Source organism: Dermacentor andersoni, chromosome 6 (genome assembly GCF_023375885.2).
Source record: "Dermacentor andersoni chromosome 6, qqDerAnde1_hic_scaffold, whole genome shotgun sequence".
NCBI lineage: Eukaryota > Metazoa > Arthropoda > Arachnida > Ixodida > Ixodidae > Dermacentor > Dermacentor andersoni.
In genome coordinates this window covers 164,356,649-164,374,614 of record NC_092819.1, presented here as the reverse complement: position 1 = coordinate 164,374,614, position 17,966 = coordinate 164,356,649, and the positions used below count along the sequence as shown (strand labels likewise).

At 47.1% G+C, this 17,966-nt stretch overlaps 1 protein-coding gene across 2 annotated transcripts; it reads left to right on the top strand.

Annotated features, from left to right (window-relative positions):
• The first annotated feature begins 126 nt into the window (after positions 1-126).
• Positions 127-16,130, top strand: LOC126523694 (uncharacterized). Of its 2 annotated transcripts, XM_055066835.2 has the most exons (7): positions 127-834; positions 2,390-3,132; positions 3,235-3,287; positions 3,976-4,075; positions 4,449-4,557; positions 4,848-4,978; positions 14,713-16,130. In XM_055066835.2, the coding sequence occupies exons 3-7, from the start codon at positions 3,250-3,252 to the stop codon at positions 14,875-14,877; spliced, it is 543 nt and encodes a 180-aa protein (XP_054922810.2). In that variant the 5' UTR covers positions 127-834; positions 2,390-3,132; positions 3,235-3,249; the 3' UTR covers positions 14,878-16,130. The 2 variants fall into 2 exon arrangements, with proteins under 2 accessions (XP_054922810.2, XP_054922811.2); XM_055066836.2 differs by having other exon boundaries at positions 127-3,132; positions 4,851-4,978.
• Positions 16,131-17,966: the final 1,836 nt, after the last annotated feature.

The window sequence follows — 17,966 nt, the reverse complement described above, 5'->3', positions numbered from 1 at the left end:
GCGCACGTCCGCGTTATCTAACCTCGCCGTTAGCAACGTTATCGCACTCCTGCTGGCGGTAAAAACCGTCAGGATGTCCTTCGCTTCCCCACTTCCGAAGCAGTGTGACCGACAGTAGTCCCCTTGTTTTCACCAAAACCTTCAAGTTATCACAATCATCGTCCCTGATTATGCTTCGAAGCCTGTGTGACACCGTCGTTTGCTCGTGGATATAGCAGCGCTCCCGTGAACTCTAATCCTTGTTGTTTGTTTACAACGCAGTGGCTGCTCGGGTCTCAGTGCTTGTCGCTCCAGCTCGTGGTATTAAACTTCAAGTGGCGCCTAATTATGTTTGCCTTTCTTGTCCGCTGGTGGAAAACGTCGTCTGCTCCGCTTCGTCTGTGTGCCTCGCTCGTAGGGCGTACAACTCTCGCCGTTCAGTGCGGTAAGCACGCGATCACGTTGCGTTCGCCCGAGAAGCGCACCGGGCCAAACTGTGCTGAAAGAGAAAGTGCGATGACGGAAGCCAGAGGGAAAAAGCGACAAAAACTGAGCGTCGGCACATTTGGGACCCGCTAACCGGATGTCATGTTTGCAGCCGAGCTCTGTGCACGCGCAGACGACAAGGACGAGCAGACGACAGCGCATTCCAGAAAAGAAACGGGGCCGCCATTGTTCGCTCGTCAAGTGACGTCGCTTCCTGCCGTCTTTTTCAATCCTATATGCAACGAAGCCGCCCGCAGCTTCAGCGTTTGGCGCGGAGATGCATCGGAAGGAAACGACCGTTCATCTTTTGGCCGGCCTTGATCGCGAGCCTGTAAATGGGACGGCAGTAGCTGCAATCCACCAACACGGGTGTGTTCGCACTAGCGAATGGTTTAGCCAGGACGGCCAAATCGAGAACGATACTATATTTCGGTAGTGTTATTGTCGCGTGGAATATCTGTGGCGATGATGAAAACATCGGTCAATGCTTACTTTAGTCAGTAGTTTTATCGGTGTTGTTCTAATGTAAGCATATAATCACTTCTAACCGTAAAATACGTCTAAGCACACTTACAAAATGCTACTGCACTTGCTCCTCATTTCCTAAGTCCCTAACAAGCCATATGGATCATTTATTTGAAATGTTCAGCAGTAAATTATATCATACTGTGTTCACTGGAGCTCTGGAAAACGATTGCAGGGGAAAAGCACGGTCTTCATTAAGCATGTACAGTGTGTCAGGGATGTCTCGGTGAATCTTTTTACCTCAACAATCATGGAAAGATATTTTCCGTGTTGACTGAAGCACATTTAACTGTATGCTTATTTAGTACTCAATAATTAAGCTCATTTTCAGTGATGCCAACCTTTCACAGTACTGCAGAACGACCAGTTTGCCGAAATAATAGAATAAATGCAACCATATTTTCTCTAAAAGCAAACTGTTGTCTTGCATAGCAACTTAAGTAAGCTTTTTTTTTCATCACAGTGGCCGACTTATGATGTTAGTTGAAAACTAGGTCGCTGAAAGGTGTCCGGCATCGAAGCGCATGATTATTGTTCTTTGTATCCATTGTAGCGTTCCTTTCCATGCAATTCACAATGCACACATGGTAAAGAGATAAGAGACAGGCAGATGGTGGAATGTGCAGCGTACACACTCCAAGGAAATCAGCGACACACAGTGTGTCAAAGAGGACAGCGCTTTTTTACTCTCTGTCTCACTTATATTTTTTTGTGTGTGTGCGCGCTATGAACACTATCAAAATGAACTGTTACCAACTTTCCCAAGCTTCAGCTCTCGCGCTTGGTGTTTTTATCCACAAATGGTCCATAAGTCATTGCTGGTGAGATTTGCGAGTATGAAAACAGGAGGATTACTTGATTCCAGAACAATTTGATTTGTTCTACACATGGTACTGAACTTGCCAGTGTTGCATCAAACGTGGAATAGGGAAGAAGCTATTATGGTGTTTCTTATGGTGGCCCGGTGAATTCAGCTTGTGCAGATGCTTCAAGCTTGTATTCTGTTGACAAAAATTGAGCTGATGCCATAGAAGGATGGTTGTAAAAGTGTAATGAAAGCCTCCTGTAGACATACTGAGTTGTGCTGCTGTGGACACTTATTGGTTAGCCCTGTAGGGTGATTCTGTTAGGCTTATGGGTGCTTTAACACTGTAGTGCCTACAGGATGGGCAGCATTAGAAAACACATTAAAACGACTGTAAGGATGCATGTCGTACTATGGTACCATCAATGGCCCATGAAGTGCCCACCTTTGCTTACACTCCGTGGCAGTCTGGTCTGGTTCACTTAACCTGACTGCCATCTATGCATGAGGAGGAGGAGTGAGGCAAAGAAAGGGGCCTTCAATTAATCTTTCTTGCACAGGTGACTCATACATTGTATTTTTCTTATCTTGCAGGCTTTCTTTACTCAAAGTGGAGCTTCCTGTGGCCAGAATATCAGCATTTTATTCCTATTTATACCAAACAAGTTGTTCACAGTGGCACTCTTTATATTATACTCTCGTGGCACTAAGCTCACTCGTTTTAATGCAGATGTTGCTGGGCCTGCAGAGAGAGTGTAAGCAGACTGCTGTGTGGCTGATCAGTGCTGGGGCGCGATAACGGAAGTCTATTCCAAACGAAAAGTATTCCAAACTCCGCACGTCAAAATGACGCGCCTGATTATGCGTATGGGGGCGGGAACCTGTGACGTTTTTTTTTTCAGTCTGCCCAATCAGAAACCTCCATCGTTGCCGGAAGCATGTTTTACTTGTTTTTTACTTGCAAAGGGACCGCATAGAAACTAAAATTTAGATATAAACGCCTAATAAAAGAACAATTGCATGTCGCTGAGAGCAAAACTGTTTCCTAATCTTTTGACGCAAAATAACTTGAAGCGCGCTTGAAATTAAGCGCAAATATTTCAATTTTTCCAGTCATAGCCACACATACGCCAATTCTGCATCCAATCCATTTAGCTACGCACATGTAGGATGGCGGCTACATGAAAAGAGCTGGTCGGGCTGTGGGCCGCACTTGGTGTATTTCTGCCCGTAACGCTGCCCGATTAGATGAAATCTCAGTGTCCGACATGTAATTTCGCCCGAGAAGAATTTTGGAGGCTGTGAACATCATGGAGACTGTGAAAGCCTAGTGCTTGGTGAGTAAACACATAATTCTTTCTTCTGCTTAATGACTATGCAGTAGCATCTGAACATCTGCGGTGATTGCATGGTGTTCACTTTTGCTTTTATTCACATAGGATACGGAAGAATCGATGAAGGTTGGAAGGCAGTACATCTCAACAGATAGCTGGTAAGTAAGCGTGTTGTATCAACGATCGTAATTATCTCCGAATGTAGGTCCTCATTTAAATCGAAGGTGGTCTGTAACAGAGGCTCATTTTTTTTCTGCCACACACTGCTGCGCAGTGATAGATTCCGCCTGCGGGCTGTGCAGATACTTCTGCCGGATATAACTTGCACTAGAAAAGCTTTTTTGGTTACTCAATTGTGTTAAATGTAACGTAACACTTATGTCGTCATAAAGTAACAACACATTAAATAAAAGTAACCGTTATTTTTTCACGGAATGGTGATATCTGAAACAGTACGATTTGCTGGTATTAATTCGCTGCGGTCCGGCAAAAATTGTCAGCAAGAAAAAAAAATGGCCGCTCCACCAAAAAGCGCGCGTGTTTCGGCGGCACAGGCCACCATGCTCATTGAGTTTAGTGAGCAGCACCCATACTTGGCGGGAGGCGCCACAAGCCTCTCGCCAAGCATGAGGGCTGCTCACAAAAAAGCTTTCTGGGAGAAAGTCGCTGCGGCGCTGAACGCGATTGGTCCGGCAGTCAAAACAGCCTGGCGCTGGCGCCTGTATTTGGCGCGCCTCTGTTATGACTGCCGGTGGATCGTGGCGCAGGTGGGCGCCGAAAAGAGGTGAGCTCGTGGCTAGCAACATCTTCGGAACGTATAAGCTCACGGTGTTCATGCATTTGTAGGAAAATGAGAGGCGGGAAGCTGGGCGGCCTGGAGGGCCGCGTGCTCGGGAGAACCGGCCCAGCCTCCGCTCCTGTAGACTTTTTCGGCGACGACGCCGAGGTGCTTGGCAATTTTTGTTGCTATGTGTACCGATTTGGGGCAGCTACACCGTTCGGTGGTGGTGAATATTTTGTCGTTGTGTGCTTCTGTGTGTTTTCTTACAATTCAGCACACATGGCAGCACATGATATCCGTACTTTGCAGCAATGGAAATGCTGCCCCACTGCTGTTAAAGCAATGCTGTTAAGAAGCACCTTGTGATAGATAGCATGGCTCGTTAATCCCCTAAAGCATTAGTAACGAGTTGTCAAAGCTCTGGGCCACCAGTATGTCACATGCTGCATTAAGAATTTTCTGTAGACATTGAAAAACTATAAGTGAAGTATAGACATGGCAAACAGATGATGCAACTTAATCACATATGTTCCAACAGGACACCTCCAGTGACGAAGAGCGTCCTCCTGCTGTTCCCGTGCCCTCTGCCCCACCAGCAGCGGCCCACGCGTCGATTGGCACCGAGCCCGGCACAAGTGACACTGCACGTAAGGCACTTTAGCAGCTATTGCAATACGAACACATCACTTAAAGCAACAAAGCAGTGTCTGTTAAGACCTCTTAAAAAGAAATTATGTATTTATATTATTTACGTGGCTAATAAAAAGTGCCCGCCTAAATGTCCTTGCAAAATGGAGCGATATTCTGTTCGACTATTAGGACCATTCGTAACGCAGTTTCTGTAGCGTACAAGCTGAAATTACTATCAGTGTAGCATTTTATAATGATGTAGTGCCTTTTTGTTTATGCAAGTTTATTGTTACCATCAACTGGGCAGCAGCCCCGCAGGCCACCTCGGCAACAGCCACTGGAAGATGCGGCCTGCAGGGGAGCCGACGAGTATGCGCAGGGGAGCCGAGGCTGCTAACGCGGAGGCCGCCAACTTGCACCAGCTGCTGCTGCCGGCAGGTACGTACAACTTAACCAGGTCATTTTTAAGAGGGGATTAGCGCGCATAGTAATGTTCGTTACAACAAGAATATACATGAGAGGCATATGTAGTCATTGGGCTCATTGGCTCATGCGCATTTATACATCTCTTTTGAGGTGTTCTTTTAATAATAATAATAATCTTTATTTCACTCATGAAGTGAGGGAGTGCGGGAAAAAAGCTGACAAGTCAGCTTGACTAGTTCCCAGCTCCCCGGAGTACAAAATAGAAGAAACAGAAACACTTTTCGCACGGCAACATGAAAATCACAAACAAATAGTAATAGTCATGCAGCAATAACTTGTCGATAACAATGAGAATAAGTAACTATAGAAATAAAAAGTTTGTTAACTGCGTGATAGACCAATGCTAAAGGAAACGTACAAACATGAAAAACTGCAAGTAAAAAGCGCTACATTATGAAGGAAAAAACGAAAAATAAAACGGCACACATTGGTGTAGTATGAAACAGTACATTGGTACATTGCAATGCGTATAGCGTACATGCGCAGAGATGAAAAAACCACTTGAAATTCTGTCATGGGAAAGGAGCTTTGTCACAGAAGAACAATTTCAGTTTCTGGTTCGATGCTGTTTCGGAAGTGAAACCGTTGTTATGGCATAAATTTTGCAAATGCGGTAGCGTTCTGTTTACCATTTGGGGTGCGATCTTGTACGCGTTCCAAAATAGAACGGAGGCGGTTCGTTCCACCGAGCCAAATACGATTCGTCAATTTGAACCGTGCCGAACGCCATGACGTCAATTGTGACGTGATATCTGCTGTCAATCATTCCGTGTCGTCTGCTATCGGACGAACGGAACGGAACATACCGCCTATTTCGTGATGTAAAGAACGAACCGCCTCCGTTCTATTTTGGAACGCGTACAAGATCGCACCCTTGTTGTCCGTATCCGGTTCTGCACGTTTTGATTAGCGATGGCTGTGTGTTTCGATTCTCATAAGGTGTGGTCCTTTTAGAAAGCGATGCCAGCCGTAGTAGGGAATAGCTGTTATTTTTTACTTCAAGCTTATAACGTGAATACAGGAAATGCGGATATAGCTCGTCTATTTTCATTACACAGTACTTCAAGAACAGAGGATGGGAAGGGTGACTCATGGGGACGTTTTCAATATTTCGTAACATTTTTTTCTGCAATATCATGATTCTTTGCAAATTACCTTTTGTTGTGTTCCCCCAAACTAATTGGCAATATTTCATATGTGAGTAGAATAGCGCATTGCACAATAGAAGCTTAACTTTTGACGGTAGAATGTATCTGTTGGCGTTTGTCAATCCAACGATGCGAGACAATTTTGACACAACGTGGTTTGATATGAATGTCCCAGGTCATATTTTCGCTGAAGTACACTCCAAGTATTTTAAATGAGCTTACTAGTTCTACCTTTGAGTTTTGCAGCTTAATGTTTGAGGTAATGTTAAGTTTCTTGTTTTTCGCACGGTATATGACAGCCTTCGTTTTAATAACGTTTATTTTGAATTTGTTAAGTTGCGCCCATGTATCTAATTTCACAAGCGTTCTGTTCGCTGTCAGAATCAGCTCATCCGTACTTTCTGCAGAGAATAACAGTGTCACATCATCAGCATAAATGACAAATTTCACCATAGGATCGACGTTACCAAGGTCATTCAAATATAAGTTAAAAAAATGGGCCCAGAATACTCCCTTGAGGTACGCCGGCAGAAATTCGTAATATTGTGGGAATTTATAAGCTATTCTTTGTCATCTGTACATGATCATCATCATGTAGGGTTCCATATGGGTTCTTCTTCATGATCGCTTGTGGGGCTGGCTCTCAAGTGTGCTCCGTGCTGTGGGCGTGGTCGGTTCGCCCAATCTTTGACGCGGAATAAACGTCGTGATAACTGCTGCGTCACAAGTGGTGGAGTGTGCATTCGGTCCTCCGTCTTCTGACTGCCCGCTCAACCTCCTGGAGCTTCGATCGGGTCGCCGATTGTGCCAGCTGTCCGCCAGCATGTCGCAGGAAGAGCCAACAGGCACTTCTACTTCCACCATCTCGGCCTCGGCTACCCCAGCCACTCCGTATTGGGTTGTCAGTGGGCACCAGCGTGATCCCCATCTGTTTGCTGGACTTCGCGATGAAGACGTCGATGATTGGCTGGACGAGTATGACCGAGTGAGTTCGGCTAACCGTTGGGACAATGCGTCCAAGCTACGTCACGTCGCCTTTTATCTGACAGGAGTAGCGAAGACTTGGTTTTTCAACCATAAGGTTGACTTCACGAACTGGGGCGCTTTCAAGCAGCAGCTCCGCCAAATCTTCGGCACACCGGCTGTTCGTTCCGCCTTCGCAAAAAAGACGCTCGACACTCGCAAGCAACAAGCCGGTGAATCTTATACGTCGTACATCGAGGATGTGCTTGCTCTTTGTCGACCGTGAACACGGCCATGACCGAATCAGACAGGGTTCGCCACATCCTCAAAGGCATCGGAGCTATTGCTTTCAATGCTTTAGCCATCCAGAACCCCGCTACCGTCGCTGATATTGTCGCTACTTGCCAGCGCCTTGACGAACTCGAATCAGTACGGTTGCAGCCAGACACCACTGCAAACACTACCGCCGACGACCCTACATTACGAGCAATGATACGCGCAATAATTCGAGAAGAGCTCCAGTATCTTGGCTTAGCCGCAGGGCCTATGCCTTCTCATGCCTCCGATACCAATCTGCGAGACGTCATCAAGGAGGAATTGGCATCCATGGCTGGTGCAGCGTACACGGACCCTCTAACCTCTAGGGCCCCATCAACGTACGCAGAAGTAGCCGCAGCTACTCCAGTCATCGTCCCACCGTTGCCTCCGAAACCAACACCGGCTCACATCGCTTTCATGACTACCAGCGCACCTACCCAACCAGCTCTCCGCAGTGGCGTCCTCCTCGTCCCATCTGCTACTACTGCGGCCATCGTGGCCACATAGCACGTTTTTGCCGCAAGCGCCAGCAAGAGGAGCGTCGCGGATATGACGTATACGAACGGGATGACTTTTCGCCCGGAGCTGCTTTGCAACGTCTAGGGAGCTTCCATGACCAACGCCGTCCTTATCGTCCACCGCGCGGACGCTCTCCATCGCCTACTGTAGCATCCGAGACGGCGTACCGTCCTGCCAGACGCCGCTCGCCGTCACCCCTTCGCCGCTCTACGTCCCCCCTGAGACCTGCTTCTCAATTCGCCGAGCGTCGTCCGGAAAACTGAATTATGCAGCTTTTGGAGGAAAAGCTGCATCGAACGACAGGACAGAAATTCCTCCATCGCGTCCGTGCAATGTGATATTGGTTGTAGTAGAAGGTGTACAAGTAAAAGCTTTAATAGACACCGGTGCTAGTGTTTCAATCATTCACCGGAATTGTGTTCGCGTCTTCTACGACCCCCTATGATGGACCTACGCTACCCGCTGCTCAAGGGGCCTCCATTCGACCTACCGTCATGCGCACTGCTCGTATTTCCATCGATGGACTTCTGCATTACGTACAATTTGCAGTGCTGAGTTCGTGTGCCCAGCAGCTCATATTGGGATAGGATTTTCTTTCTACGGCCTCCGCCTCCATCTGCTGTGGGCAACGCGCTCTCCACATGACCGACACGACCTGTTCACTTCACGCAGATGACGCACCCCTTCACTTGCTTGCAGGAGAAGATACCGCGCTACCTCCTCGCCATCAAAGCATCGTTACTATCACGTCTGATGTGATTGACTGTGGCGACGTGCTCGTATTACCATCTGCACGCTGTCTTGCAAGAGGGATAGCCTTTGCATCAGGGTTCGTTAGGTTTGATCATGACCCTGCACTTCTCTGCGCTACAAACCCGACATCCGGAAAGATTCTCATCCCTAAAGGCACTACATTGGCTTGCGCCACTGAATCGGAGTCTATCTCTGTTGCTTCCTTTAAACCAGCTTCCTCTGAAGGTTCTTGTACCGGACGGGCTGCATCTCCTTCAGCTCTTGCAGCTGCCATCAGTTCCGACCTGACACCTTCGCAGTCACAATTGCTTGCTTTGCTCCAAAAACATGAAGCTTCCTTTGACGCGCATTCAGCCTCGTTGGGAAAGACTTCGATTACGACGCATGGGATAGAGACAGATGGTACATCCATCGTGCGCCGTAGACCATATCGTGTATCGCTAGCCGAGAGGAAAGTCATTGACGAGAACGTCACCGACATGCTCCAACGAAACATAATACGCCCCTCTGCTAGCCCTTGGTGTACCCCCGTTGTTTTGGTTCGGAAAAAAGACGGCTCTGTTCGATTTTGTGTCGACTACCGAGCACTTAACAAGATCACACGCAAGGATGTATACCCTATGCCGCGAATATACGATGCCTTGGATTCCCTGCAGGGTGCCCAGTACTTCTTCAGCATCGATCTGCGTTCGGGCTACAGGCAGATACCTGTGCATGAGGACGATAAGGAGAAAACAGCGTTTTCAACACCAGATGGGATCTACGAGTTTAATGTCATGCCATTCGTCCTCTGCAATGCGCCCGCAACGTTCGAGCGCATGATTGACACCGTTCTTCGTGGCCTGAAGTGGAAGACTTGCCTGTGCTATCTGGACGATATTATTGTTTTCTCGTCAACCTTCTCTCAGCACCTGCAGCGTCTGGATGAAGTTCTCACGTGCCTTGCCAACGCTGGACTTCAGCTAAACACCAAGAAATGCCATTTTGCGAGCAAGACGATCAAAGTTCTAGGTCACATTGTGAGCAAAGATGGCATTCGTCCTGATCCTGACAAGGTTTCGGCAGTTCAGCACCTTCCTCGTCCCGAAAAGACAAAAGATTTGCGTAGTTTCCTACGCCTCGCTTCCTATTTTCGCCGATTTATACGGAGCTTCGCTTCAATAGCGTCACCTCTGCACAAATTACTGGGTTCTAATGTTCCCTTTTTGTGGTCTCCCGAATGTGAATTTGCGTTCGCCCATCTGAAGCGCGTTCTCACATCTGAACCAGTACTACGCCATATTGATGAAGCTGCTCCTACCCTGCTGCATACGGATGCTAGTGCTCACGGAATTGGTGGCATTCTCCTACAGCGAGACGACACTTTAGGTGAGAGGGTCGTCGCATACGCAAGTCGCGTTCTGACAAACGCCGAAAAGAATTACACCATCACGGAGCAGGAATGTCTAGCTGTCATTTGGTCTGTGCAGAAGTTTCGACCTTATCTTCACGGCTGCCCCTTTACGATCGTTACAGACCATCATGCATTATGCTGGCCTTCAACGCTGGAGAACATGTCTGGACGACTTGGTCGGTGGATTCTCCGTGTGCGAGAATACGACTTTACTATTACCTACAAGTGCGGAAAAAAACACCAAGATGCAGACGCGCTTTCTCGCTGTCCGCTTCCTACGACACCATGCAATGGACCTCCAACTACCATCCGTGTCAAGCTTTCGCTCGATCCCTCCTCAGATGCTTTCTTGTTGGCCACTGTCGACGAGATGCCTCCACACGACAACAAATCCTTCCAATTTCATCAATTTGCCGACTCTTACTGTCGGCGCATCATAGACCACCTTCAAGGAGCTTCGCGCCACCTAACGCCCGCCTTCGTCGGCAGCTGACGCAATTTAAGATTGACAACCGCGTCCTATACCGTCATGTCTATCACCATGACGGTCAACGCTGGGTTCCTGTCCTGCCACGCTCTCTACGTGCTCATGTCCTGCAGGCTTCTCACGACGACATGACTGCTGGTCACCTTGGTTTCCAGAAAACCTATGACCGCATCAAAGGGCGCTTCTACTGGCCTGGATTGTCCGCCAGTGTAGCGAGGTATGTCGCTTCCTGCGCCCTATGTCAGCGCCGAAAGCTCCCTACATCAGCTCCAAGTGGACAACTGCAACCGGTTCCTTGTCCGTCGCAACCATTTGAAGTCGTTGGCGTTGACCTGTATGGCCCTCTTCCTGTGACTCTCACCGGTAAACGATGGATTGTGACAGCTGTTGATCACTTGACACGCTACGCCGAAACAACTTGTGTGAGTTCTGCCTCAGCCTCTGAAGTTGCTGCATTCATACTTCAATCCTTAATACTGCATCACGGTGCTCCTCGCGTCCTCCTGAGCGACCGTGGAAAAGCATTCCTCTCGCAGACGAAGTACGCAGAGCCTCCGGAACCACCCACAAAACTACCTCCAGTTACCATCCGCAAACCAACGGCCTCACAGAGCGATTTCATCGCACGCTGTCAGACATGCTAGCCATGTACACCGGCCCGGATTACAGAAACTGGGACGCAATTTCGCCATTCGTAACTTTTGCATATAATACCGCCGTTCAACGCACGACCGGTTGCTCGCCATTCTACCTTGTGTATGGTCGTTTGCCCTCTTCCTGTCTTGACGTCTCTTTCTTCGCGCCAACTGTCCATCAATGTCCTTCCTCCTGCGAAGAATGTGTGTCCCGCATCCTGCGTTGTCGCCAGCTCGCCCGCATCAACACCGAAGCACGGCAACAGGACCGCAAGCAGCATTACGACGCCTCTCATCGCGTCGTGTGCTTCCGCCCTGGCGAGGAAGTGCTACTCCGGACACCAGTTCGTACTCCTGGCTTGTGTGACAAGTTTCAGCTTCGGTTCATCGGCCCCTACAAAGTCTTGGAGCAGACTTCTCCAGTTAACTATCGCGTGGAACCAGTTAATGTTCCAAATGACCGCTGCTGCCACGCCGCTGAGTGTCCACGTTTCCCGTATGAAGCCTTTCACGAGACGTTCACCGCCCCTTTGAATTGCGGCCAGGATGGCCGCTCTCGCGCGAGGGACATTAGTGTGGGAATTTATAAGGTATTCTTTGTCATCTGTACATGATCATCATCATGTGGGGTTCATATAGGGTTCTTCATTATCGCTTGTGGGGCTGGCTCTCAAGTGTGCTCCGTGCTATGGGCGTGGTCTGTTCGCCCAATCTTTGACGCGGAATAAACGTCGTGATAACTGCTGCGTCACAATATATTAGAAGAGCAGCCATTTAAATATACGTACTGCTTGCGCTCACTAAGGTAGGACGTCAGTAGTGATAGAACCATTCCGCGGAAGCCGTACATTTCAAGTTTCTTTAGCAGGATAGAGTGATTTAAATAATCGAAAGCTTTCGTTAAATCTACGTATATTGCAAGGGCTACTTTTTTATTTTCAAGCGATTACAGGATAAATTCTTTTTGTTCTAACAGTGCCATTTCTGTTGATCGATATTTCCGAAAGCCATACTGCGCGCCGTGAATGATATTGCATTTTTCGCTAAAATTTGTCATTCTAGTAAGAACCATTTTTTCGAATGCTTTTGAGAAAACGGGTAGTATGGATACTGGTCTAAAATTCGTAAAATCATTCTTACTACCTTTTTTGTGCAATACGCTCACTTTGGCGAGCTGCATTTGCCCCGGAAATGTTCCTTGAGATAAGCACAGTTTATATATGTGAGCTAAACACTCTGCTATGTCTCCTATCACAGACTTCATCGGTTTTATCACAATTGCGTCTGCGTTACAACATTTGCTAATATTTAGCCCCCTAAAAACCGACATGACCTCTGATACTGATGTTGGTGTTAAGAACACTGACTTCTCGTTTCTTATATGAAGAGTATTAGAATCAACGAAATTACTAGTTATCTCTGTGAACTAGCTGTTGAATGCGTTTGCTAAATCAGTGCCTGTGAGTTCTTTATCTTGAATATGAATTTTTGTTACTGGGTTTGGGCCTGTAGATCTGTTTAGAAGCCCATTGAATTTCCTCCATAATTCATGCGACTTATTCATCGAGCAGCAAAACTGGTTACAGAGATGTTGATCACGTGCACTGCGTATTTCCGCCGTCAGTTTATTTCTGAACATTTTAAAAGCCTTGAGCCTATCAGGGTCTCGAATTTTTTCAAACTTCCTTATAGCCTATCATTTTTGTAAATTTTCTTTAGCAATGCAGGTGTGATCCGTGGCTTCCTTATGTTCCTTCGTTCATGTGCACGTTTATAAGGGAAGCACTCGTTGTATATACACAAGAAAGCCGTCAAAAACAAAACATAAGACTTTTCGGCATCCTCAAGAACATTTCTCCAGTGATGATTACGAACTTTCTCTTTGAAATTGTTCAGGTGTTTTGTCGACATATATTGAAATAACTTTGGTATCTTTTTTGTATTAGGAAATTTGCTTTTCGGAACGCACATAAAAACGCCGCGGTGGTCACTGATATCAGCATTTATTACGCCTGCTTTCAGAATAGGCATGTGCATATTGGTTATAAGTAGATCAAGTAGTGATTCAGTCTGCAATGTAACACGTGTAGGATCGCATATCACGTTTAAGAGGGCAAAAGAATTTAATAGATTTTGGAATTCGTTTTTTGGGGGGTTATCCGCAAGGAGGTTAATATTAACATCACCTCCTAAAATGACATCGTATTTGTTTTCACTTATGAATGACAAAAAAAGGTCAAGAAAATCAAAGAAGGATTTCAAATTTCCGCTTGGAGGGCGATATACGACCGCCACAACCTTATTTTCGATAACGAGGGACAGAATTTCATAATCAGGGTTGATGACAGAAAATTCAGGTAACACATGACACTGAGAGTGCTTTTTTACCATCAGTAGTATGCCACCACCGCGATTACTCGTGCGATTTAAAACAAATGTATCATACAGAGGAAGCTTGAATATACTGCTATGTTCACCATACCAGGTTTCGGTCAACATGACCACATCAAAAGCAAAACCCAGTTGCGTAAAAAGCAACTCGAGATCGGCTGTCTTAGATACCGCAGACTGAGCATTTAAATGAAACACGCTGAAAGATTGCAATGTCTGAGATATGAAAGATCCAAAAAATCACGTGGCATTACACAGCAAGAAGCATTTTCCGCCATGTGCAACGACGAAAGTGCACTTTCCGTTGTCTCTTGTGAAAAACTTACAAAACAAAGTACAAGGAAAGAACACATGTTACGGGGGCAGAGACCTCGTCAAGCAATCACGCCTTTAGTCTCTGCCACCCGCAGGATGATGTGATTTTCCTGAAATAAAAACTGGCTGGCTGGCTGGCTGGCTGGCTGGCTGGCTGGCTGGCTGGCTGGCTGGCTGGCTGGCTGGCTGGCTTGGCTGGCTTGGCTGGCTTGGCTGGCTTGGCTGGCTGGCTGGCTGGCTTGGCTGGCTGGCTGGCTTGGCTGGCTGGCTGGCCGGCTAGGCTGGCCGGCTTGGCTGGCCGGGTAGGCTGGCTGGCTGGCTGGCTTGGCTAACTGGCTGGCTGGCTGGCTGGCTGGCTGGCTGGCTGGCTGGCTGGCTGGCTGGCTGGCTGGCTGGCTTGGCTGGCTGGCTGGCTGGCCGGCTGGCTTGGCTGGCTGGCTGGCTGGCTGGCTGGCTGGCATAGCAACTTACAAAACGTGTCCATGGTTGCATCTATCACCACAGCCTGATCATCTTTTGTATATCAATTCAACTAGTCACCAATACTGCCTTCTTACAGGCGGAGGCGGCTTGGTAGGATTTGCTACTTTTACCATGTTTTTAACATAACAGACCGTATCAGTTTGCACGGCCATTTCTCATGCCATATGTATATGATCTCACTGCCCTCAAGAGTAACCTTGCTGAAACTATAACACTTGCAAACAGTGCGAAACATTTACATTGCATAACCTGTAGCTGAAGTAGGTGCATTTGTTTCGCAGCATCATCGGCAGCTGGTGCAAGAGCTGAGGGAGTCCCGGGTGGTCCAGCAGCAACTGGCAGCAGAGATGCGCGGTTGTCGGGAGGCCACTGGCATCATCGCGACCACGCTACGCCAGCTCCTGGCGGCCCTGGTGCATGGGCTCCACGAGCCGCCTCAGCCATGAGCGATAGGGTTTCTCTTTTCCCCACTCTCCATATCATCCTTTAGTGCTAAAAGGTGCAAGTGTTGCCTATCTTTCCGTTCATATCACCGCTGCAGCATTTGGGGGTGGTGCCCACACGTCCTCACAAGCTGTTGTGACGAGTTGTAGCCAGCCTTTTGAAATGATGCGCAGGTCATGCGTGACTATGGCAGCGAAAGTTGATAGTGCTGTCATGTCATTTGAAACACAAATGCACGTTTTTTTTATGTTGCACTAAAGGATGATATGACTGTTTTCCGAACATTTCTCTCCCTAAGTCATATTTTTTTCGGAAGTTCATTTTTGTCATGCGCATTTTTACTTGCAGTTGAAGTTTGTCAAGTGAGGCATTACAAATTATATGACGAATTTTTCCAATGTTTTTGTTAGGTGTTGTTTAGTTTTGTTTTACTGTTTCTGATATGTTTGAACGTGCACTGTTTTTCCAAGGAGGATTTACACTATGCAATAACTTTTGTGTCAGCTTCAACATTGTATCGCACACCTATAGGTGCACTTAACTACAATGCTGTGATAACTGGAATTGAATTGTCATGCCTTATGTCATATTTGCAATGTCAAATCTGTCATGCCTACGGAAAGGAAAGTGGCCGAATTGGAATTTTTTAGCACCAAGCGCCTGTTACTTGTGATAGTTATTGTGATATTTCAGGTGTCCCTACCTATGATAGCAATACAATCTAGTCCCCTTTTTAGTAGAGCACAGCTTGTGATATACATAACGTAGCTATCGATGTGGCCACTATTTTGACATTCATTGCCAGGCTGCTCTTGCAGCCGTTGTTACATGAAAGACCATCGAAGTGCCAAGCATTTTCTCTCTTGTCGTTCTTTAAAAGCATGTGACTGCTGTTTTGTATTGCGATCTTATTACGGCACAAGTCATTAAAAAGAAACTCTATTTCGTGCTACAAACATCTTGACTACGTAACAGACAAGACACATATTTCTTGCTGTGAAGTTGCTGGATGAAGATGAATGGTTGTGCACGAGCTTAAAAAATCATCATTATGCTCGTGTCATATTTATGCGATTTAACATCTGCCAACGGCCCATTGGTAGTGTACTGGGTCCCCTGTAGTGAATATCACACTGCTCTTTTGTCGCCATGAAGTCATGCTCTGTGATTTGCTTTCATGAAAGATGGCATTGGAGATGGATCACATTCTTTTATTTACACTGCAGATATAAATAAATGATTTTAAAAAATGCAACTGGCACTTGAAATGAATATTTACAATTCGTGTCCCTTAAATTTCGAAACTCTTCACATATGTACACTCTCCCAAGGGAGAATAATGCGCTTGACATGCCAGGCGATCGTTTTCAGCATAACTTGGCCTTTTGTCAAGGAATTGCGCGGTGGCTGTGTGGCAAAACAGCGCAGGGCCTACAAGGTGTGTGAGAACAGTACACATGGTGGAGCGAAAAGTATTGTGCTTTGCTTCAGCCCAAGCAGGAAGCGAGGAGACGAAGACCGATATCCTCCCATGTACAGTGCAGATGGCGGTGACAGGGCCGGTGATGCCAGCAGCGAAATAGCATCAAGATTACAGAAGCAACAGCAGCAAATCATTTGACAAACCCCAGCTGCCCAGAGAAGTGGCTACAACATTCTGCTGATGAACACAAAGTGTTCTATCCACAGCTACAAAATGAAAGGCTGTCATGTAGCGTCACCGTGGAATGATGCAATCATCTCGGGTAGTGCCAGCTCACTGGCAGAATATACGTGAAAACGCTGGTTATGATTTAGCAGATTCGATAAAAAAACAGAACGCTATCCACTAATTGCACACATTTCTTCACATTGGTTCCTGCTCTCTATTAGGCGTGTAGGCAGCAGTAATAAACACCTACCTGCAGTGTCAGGCATGTGTCTATTGCTGCGGTAGGTAATGCTGTCGAAGCAGCCGCCTTCGCACCCTTTTAAGGTAGTGCTGGTGCTGCTGCCGAGTCGGGCCAAATGGTCTAATAACGGTGTCCCGGCAGCACAGCCTTTCAGATACATTATGCGTGCTGCCCTCACTCGGGGAAATCTCTGTGGGGAGGGGTTGCCATTTTCATCATCACTGCTGCTGTTGCTGCTGTCATCACTGACATCAACGTACACGTCACCTTCATCAAGACACAAGCTGTGCAACACTGCACATACTGCGACGATGTTGGCAACACAATCTGGTTCGTAGTAGAGGGCGCGGTACCGCTGAAGGCAGCGGAAGCGGCTCTTCAGAAGCGCAATGAACCGCTCCCTAAGGACCGCATGGCAGCATGTGCAGTGTTGTACCTGCCTTCTGCAGTGTGCATGGGAGGGTGGCCTGGGACCGGAGTCAGGAGCGATGGTTCCGTGGGGTAGCCGCTGTCACCTGCATGATCATAAAAATGGTATGAAATCTTCTGCACAAAGTTGAGTAAGCGAATCATGGGTCGTGTAACATACACCTACTGCAGAAAGGCTGCAATAAAGGAATATACAAACTGAGCACCTGACGCAGCTGTGATCATAGACAACAATAGTTGGGACCTAGTAGCATCCCTATTTGCAGCAAGGCAGCTAGAGTTGTGCGAGTTGTGTGGTCTTTATTCCTAAATGACTATCAGTGTAAAAAAGAATGTGACAACACATGTGCACTGTACACACATATTAAAAATTATTTTAAAGTAAAGCGCAGATGTGTTGTCACTTTGTTTCGCGCAGATACCACTGAAAGATTTCTACATCTCGCCTACATTTAATAACCTACTATAACATAAGCGGTTCGGGTTTCAATATTGTCTTACGGCGCGAGCACGCTTTACTGCATGCTGCCAGAATTGCAACTGTATAATTTTTCCCGCTGTTCACCGAGGAGGTGTTCGCCGGCCTTGGCAATATGTTCCTCCTGGAACCGACGACACAACCACGTAGTTCTCCAGACGTAGGCGTCGTGGTCTGACCCTGGTCGCAGAGCGTCGACGGCGAGGATCCGCATGCCTGCGTCGCAGATCTGACGAGAGCGCGCACAACATAAGCCACGCGTTGCTATGACGGGTGAATTAGACAAAAATTA

Coding starts and splice junctions, on each gene's coding strand:
- LOC126523694 (XM_055066835.2), top strand. CDS start 3,250: ATGAAGGTTGGAAGGCAGTACATCTCAACAGATAGCTG. Junction 4,076..4,448: donor TTTTCGGCGACGACGCCGAG/GTGCTTGGCAAT, acceptor ATGTTCCAACAG/GACACCTCCAGTGACGAAGA. Junction 4,558..4,847: donor CGGCACAAGTGACACTGCAC/GTAAGGCACTTT, acceptor TCAACTGGGCAG/CAGCCCCGCAGGCCACCTCG.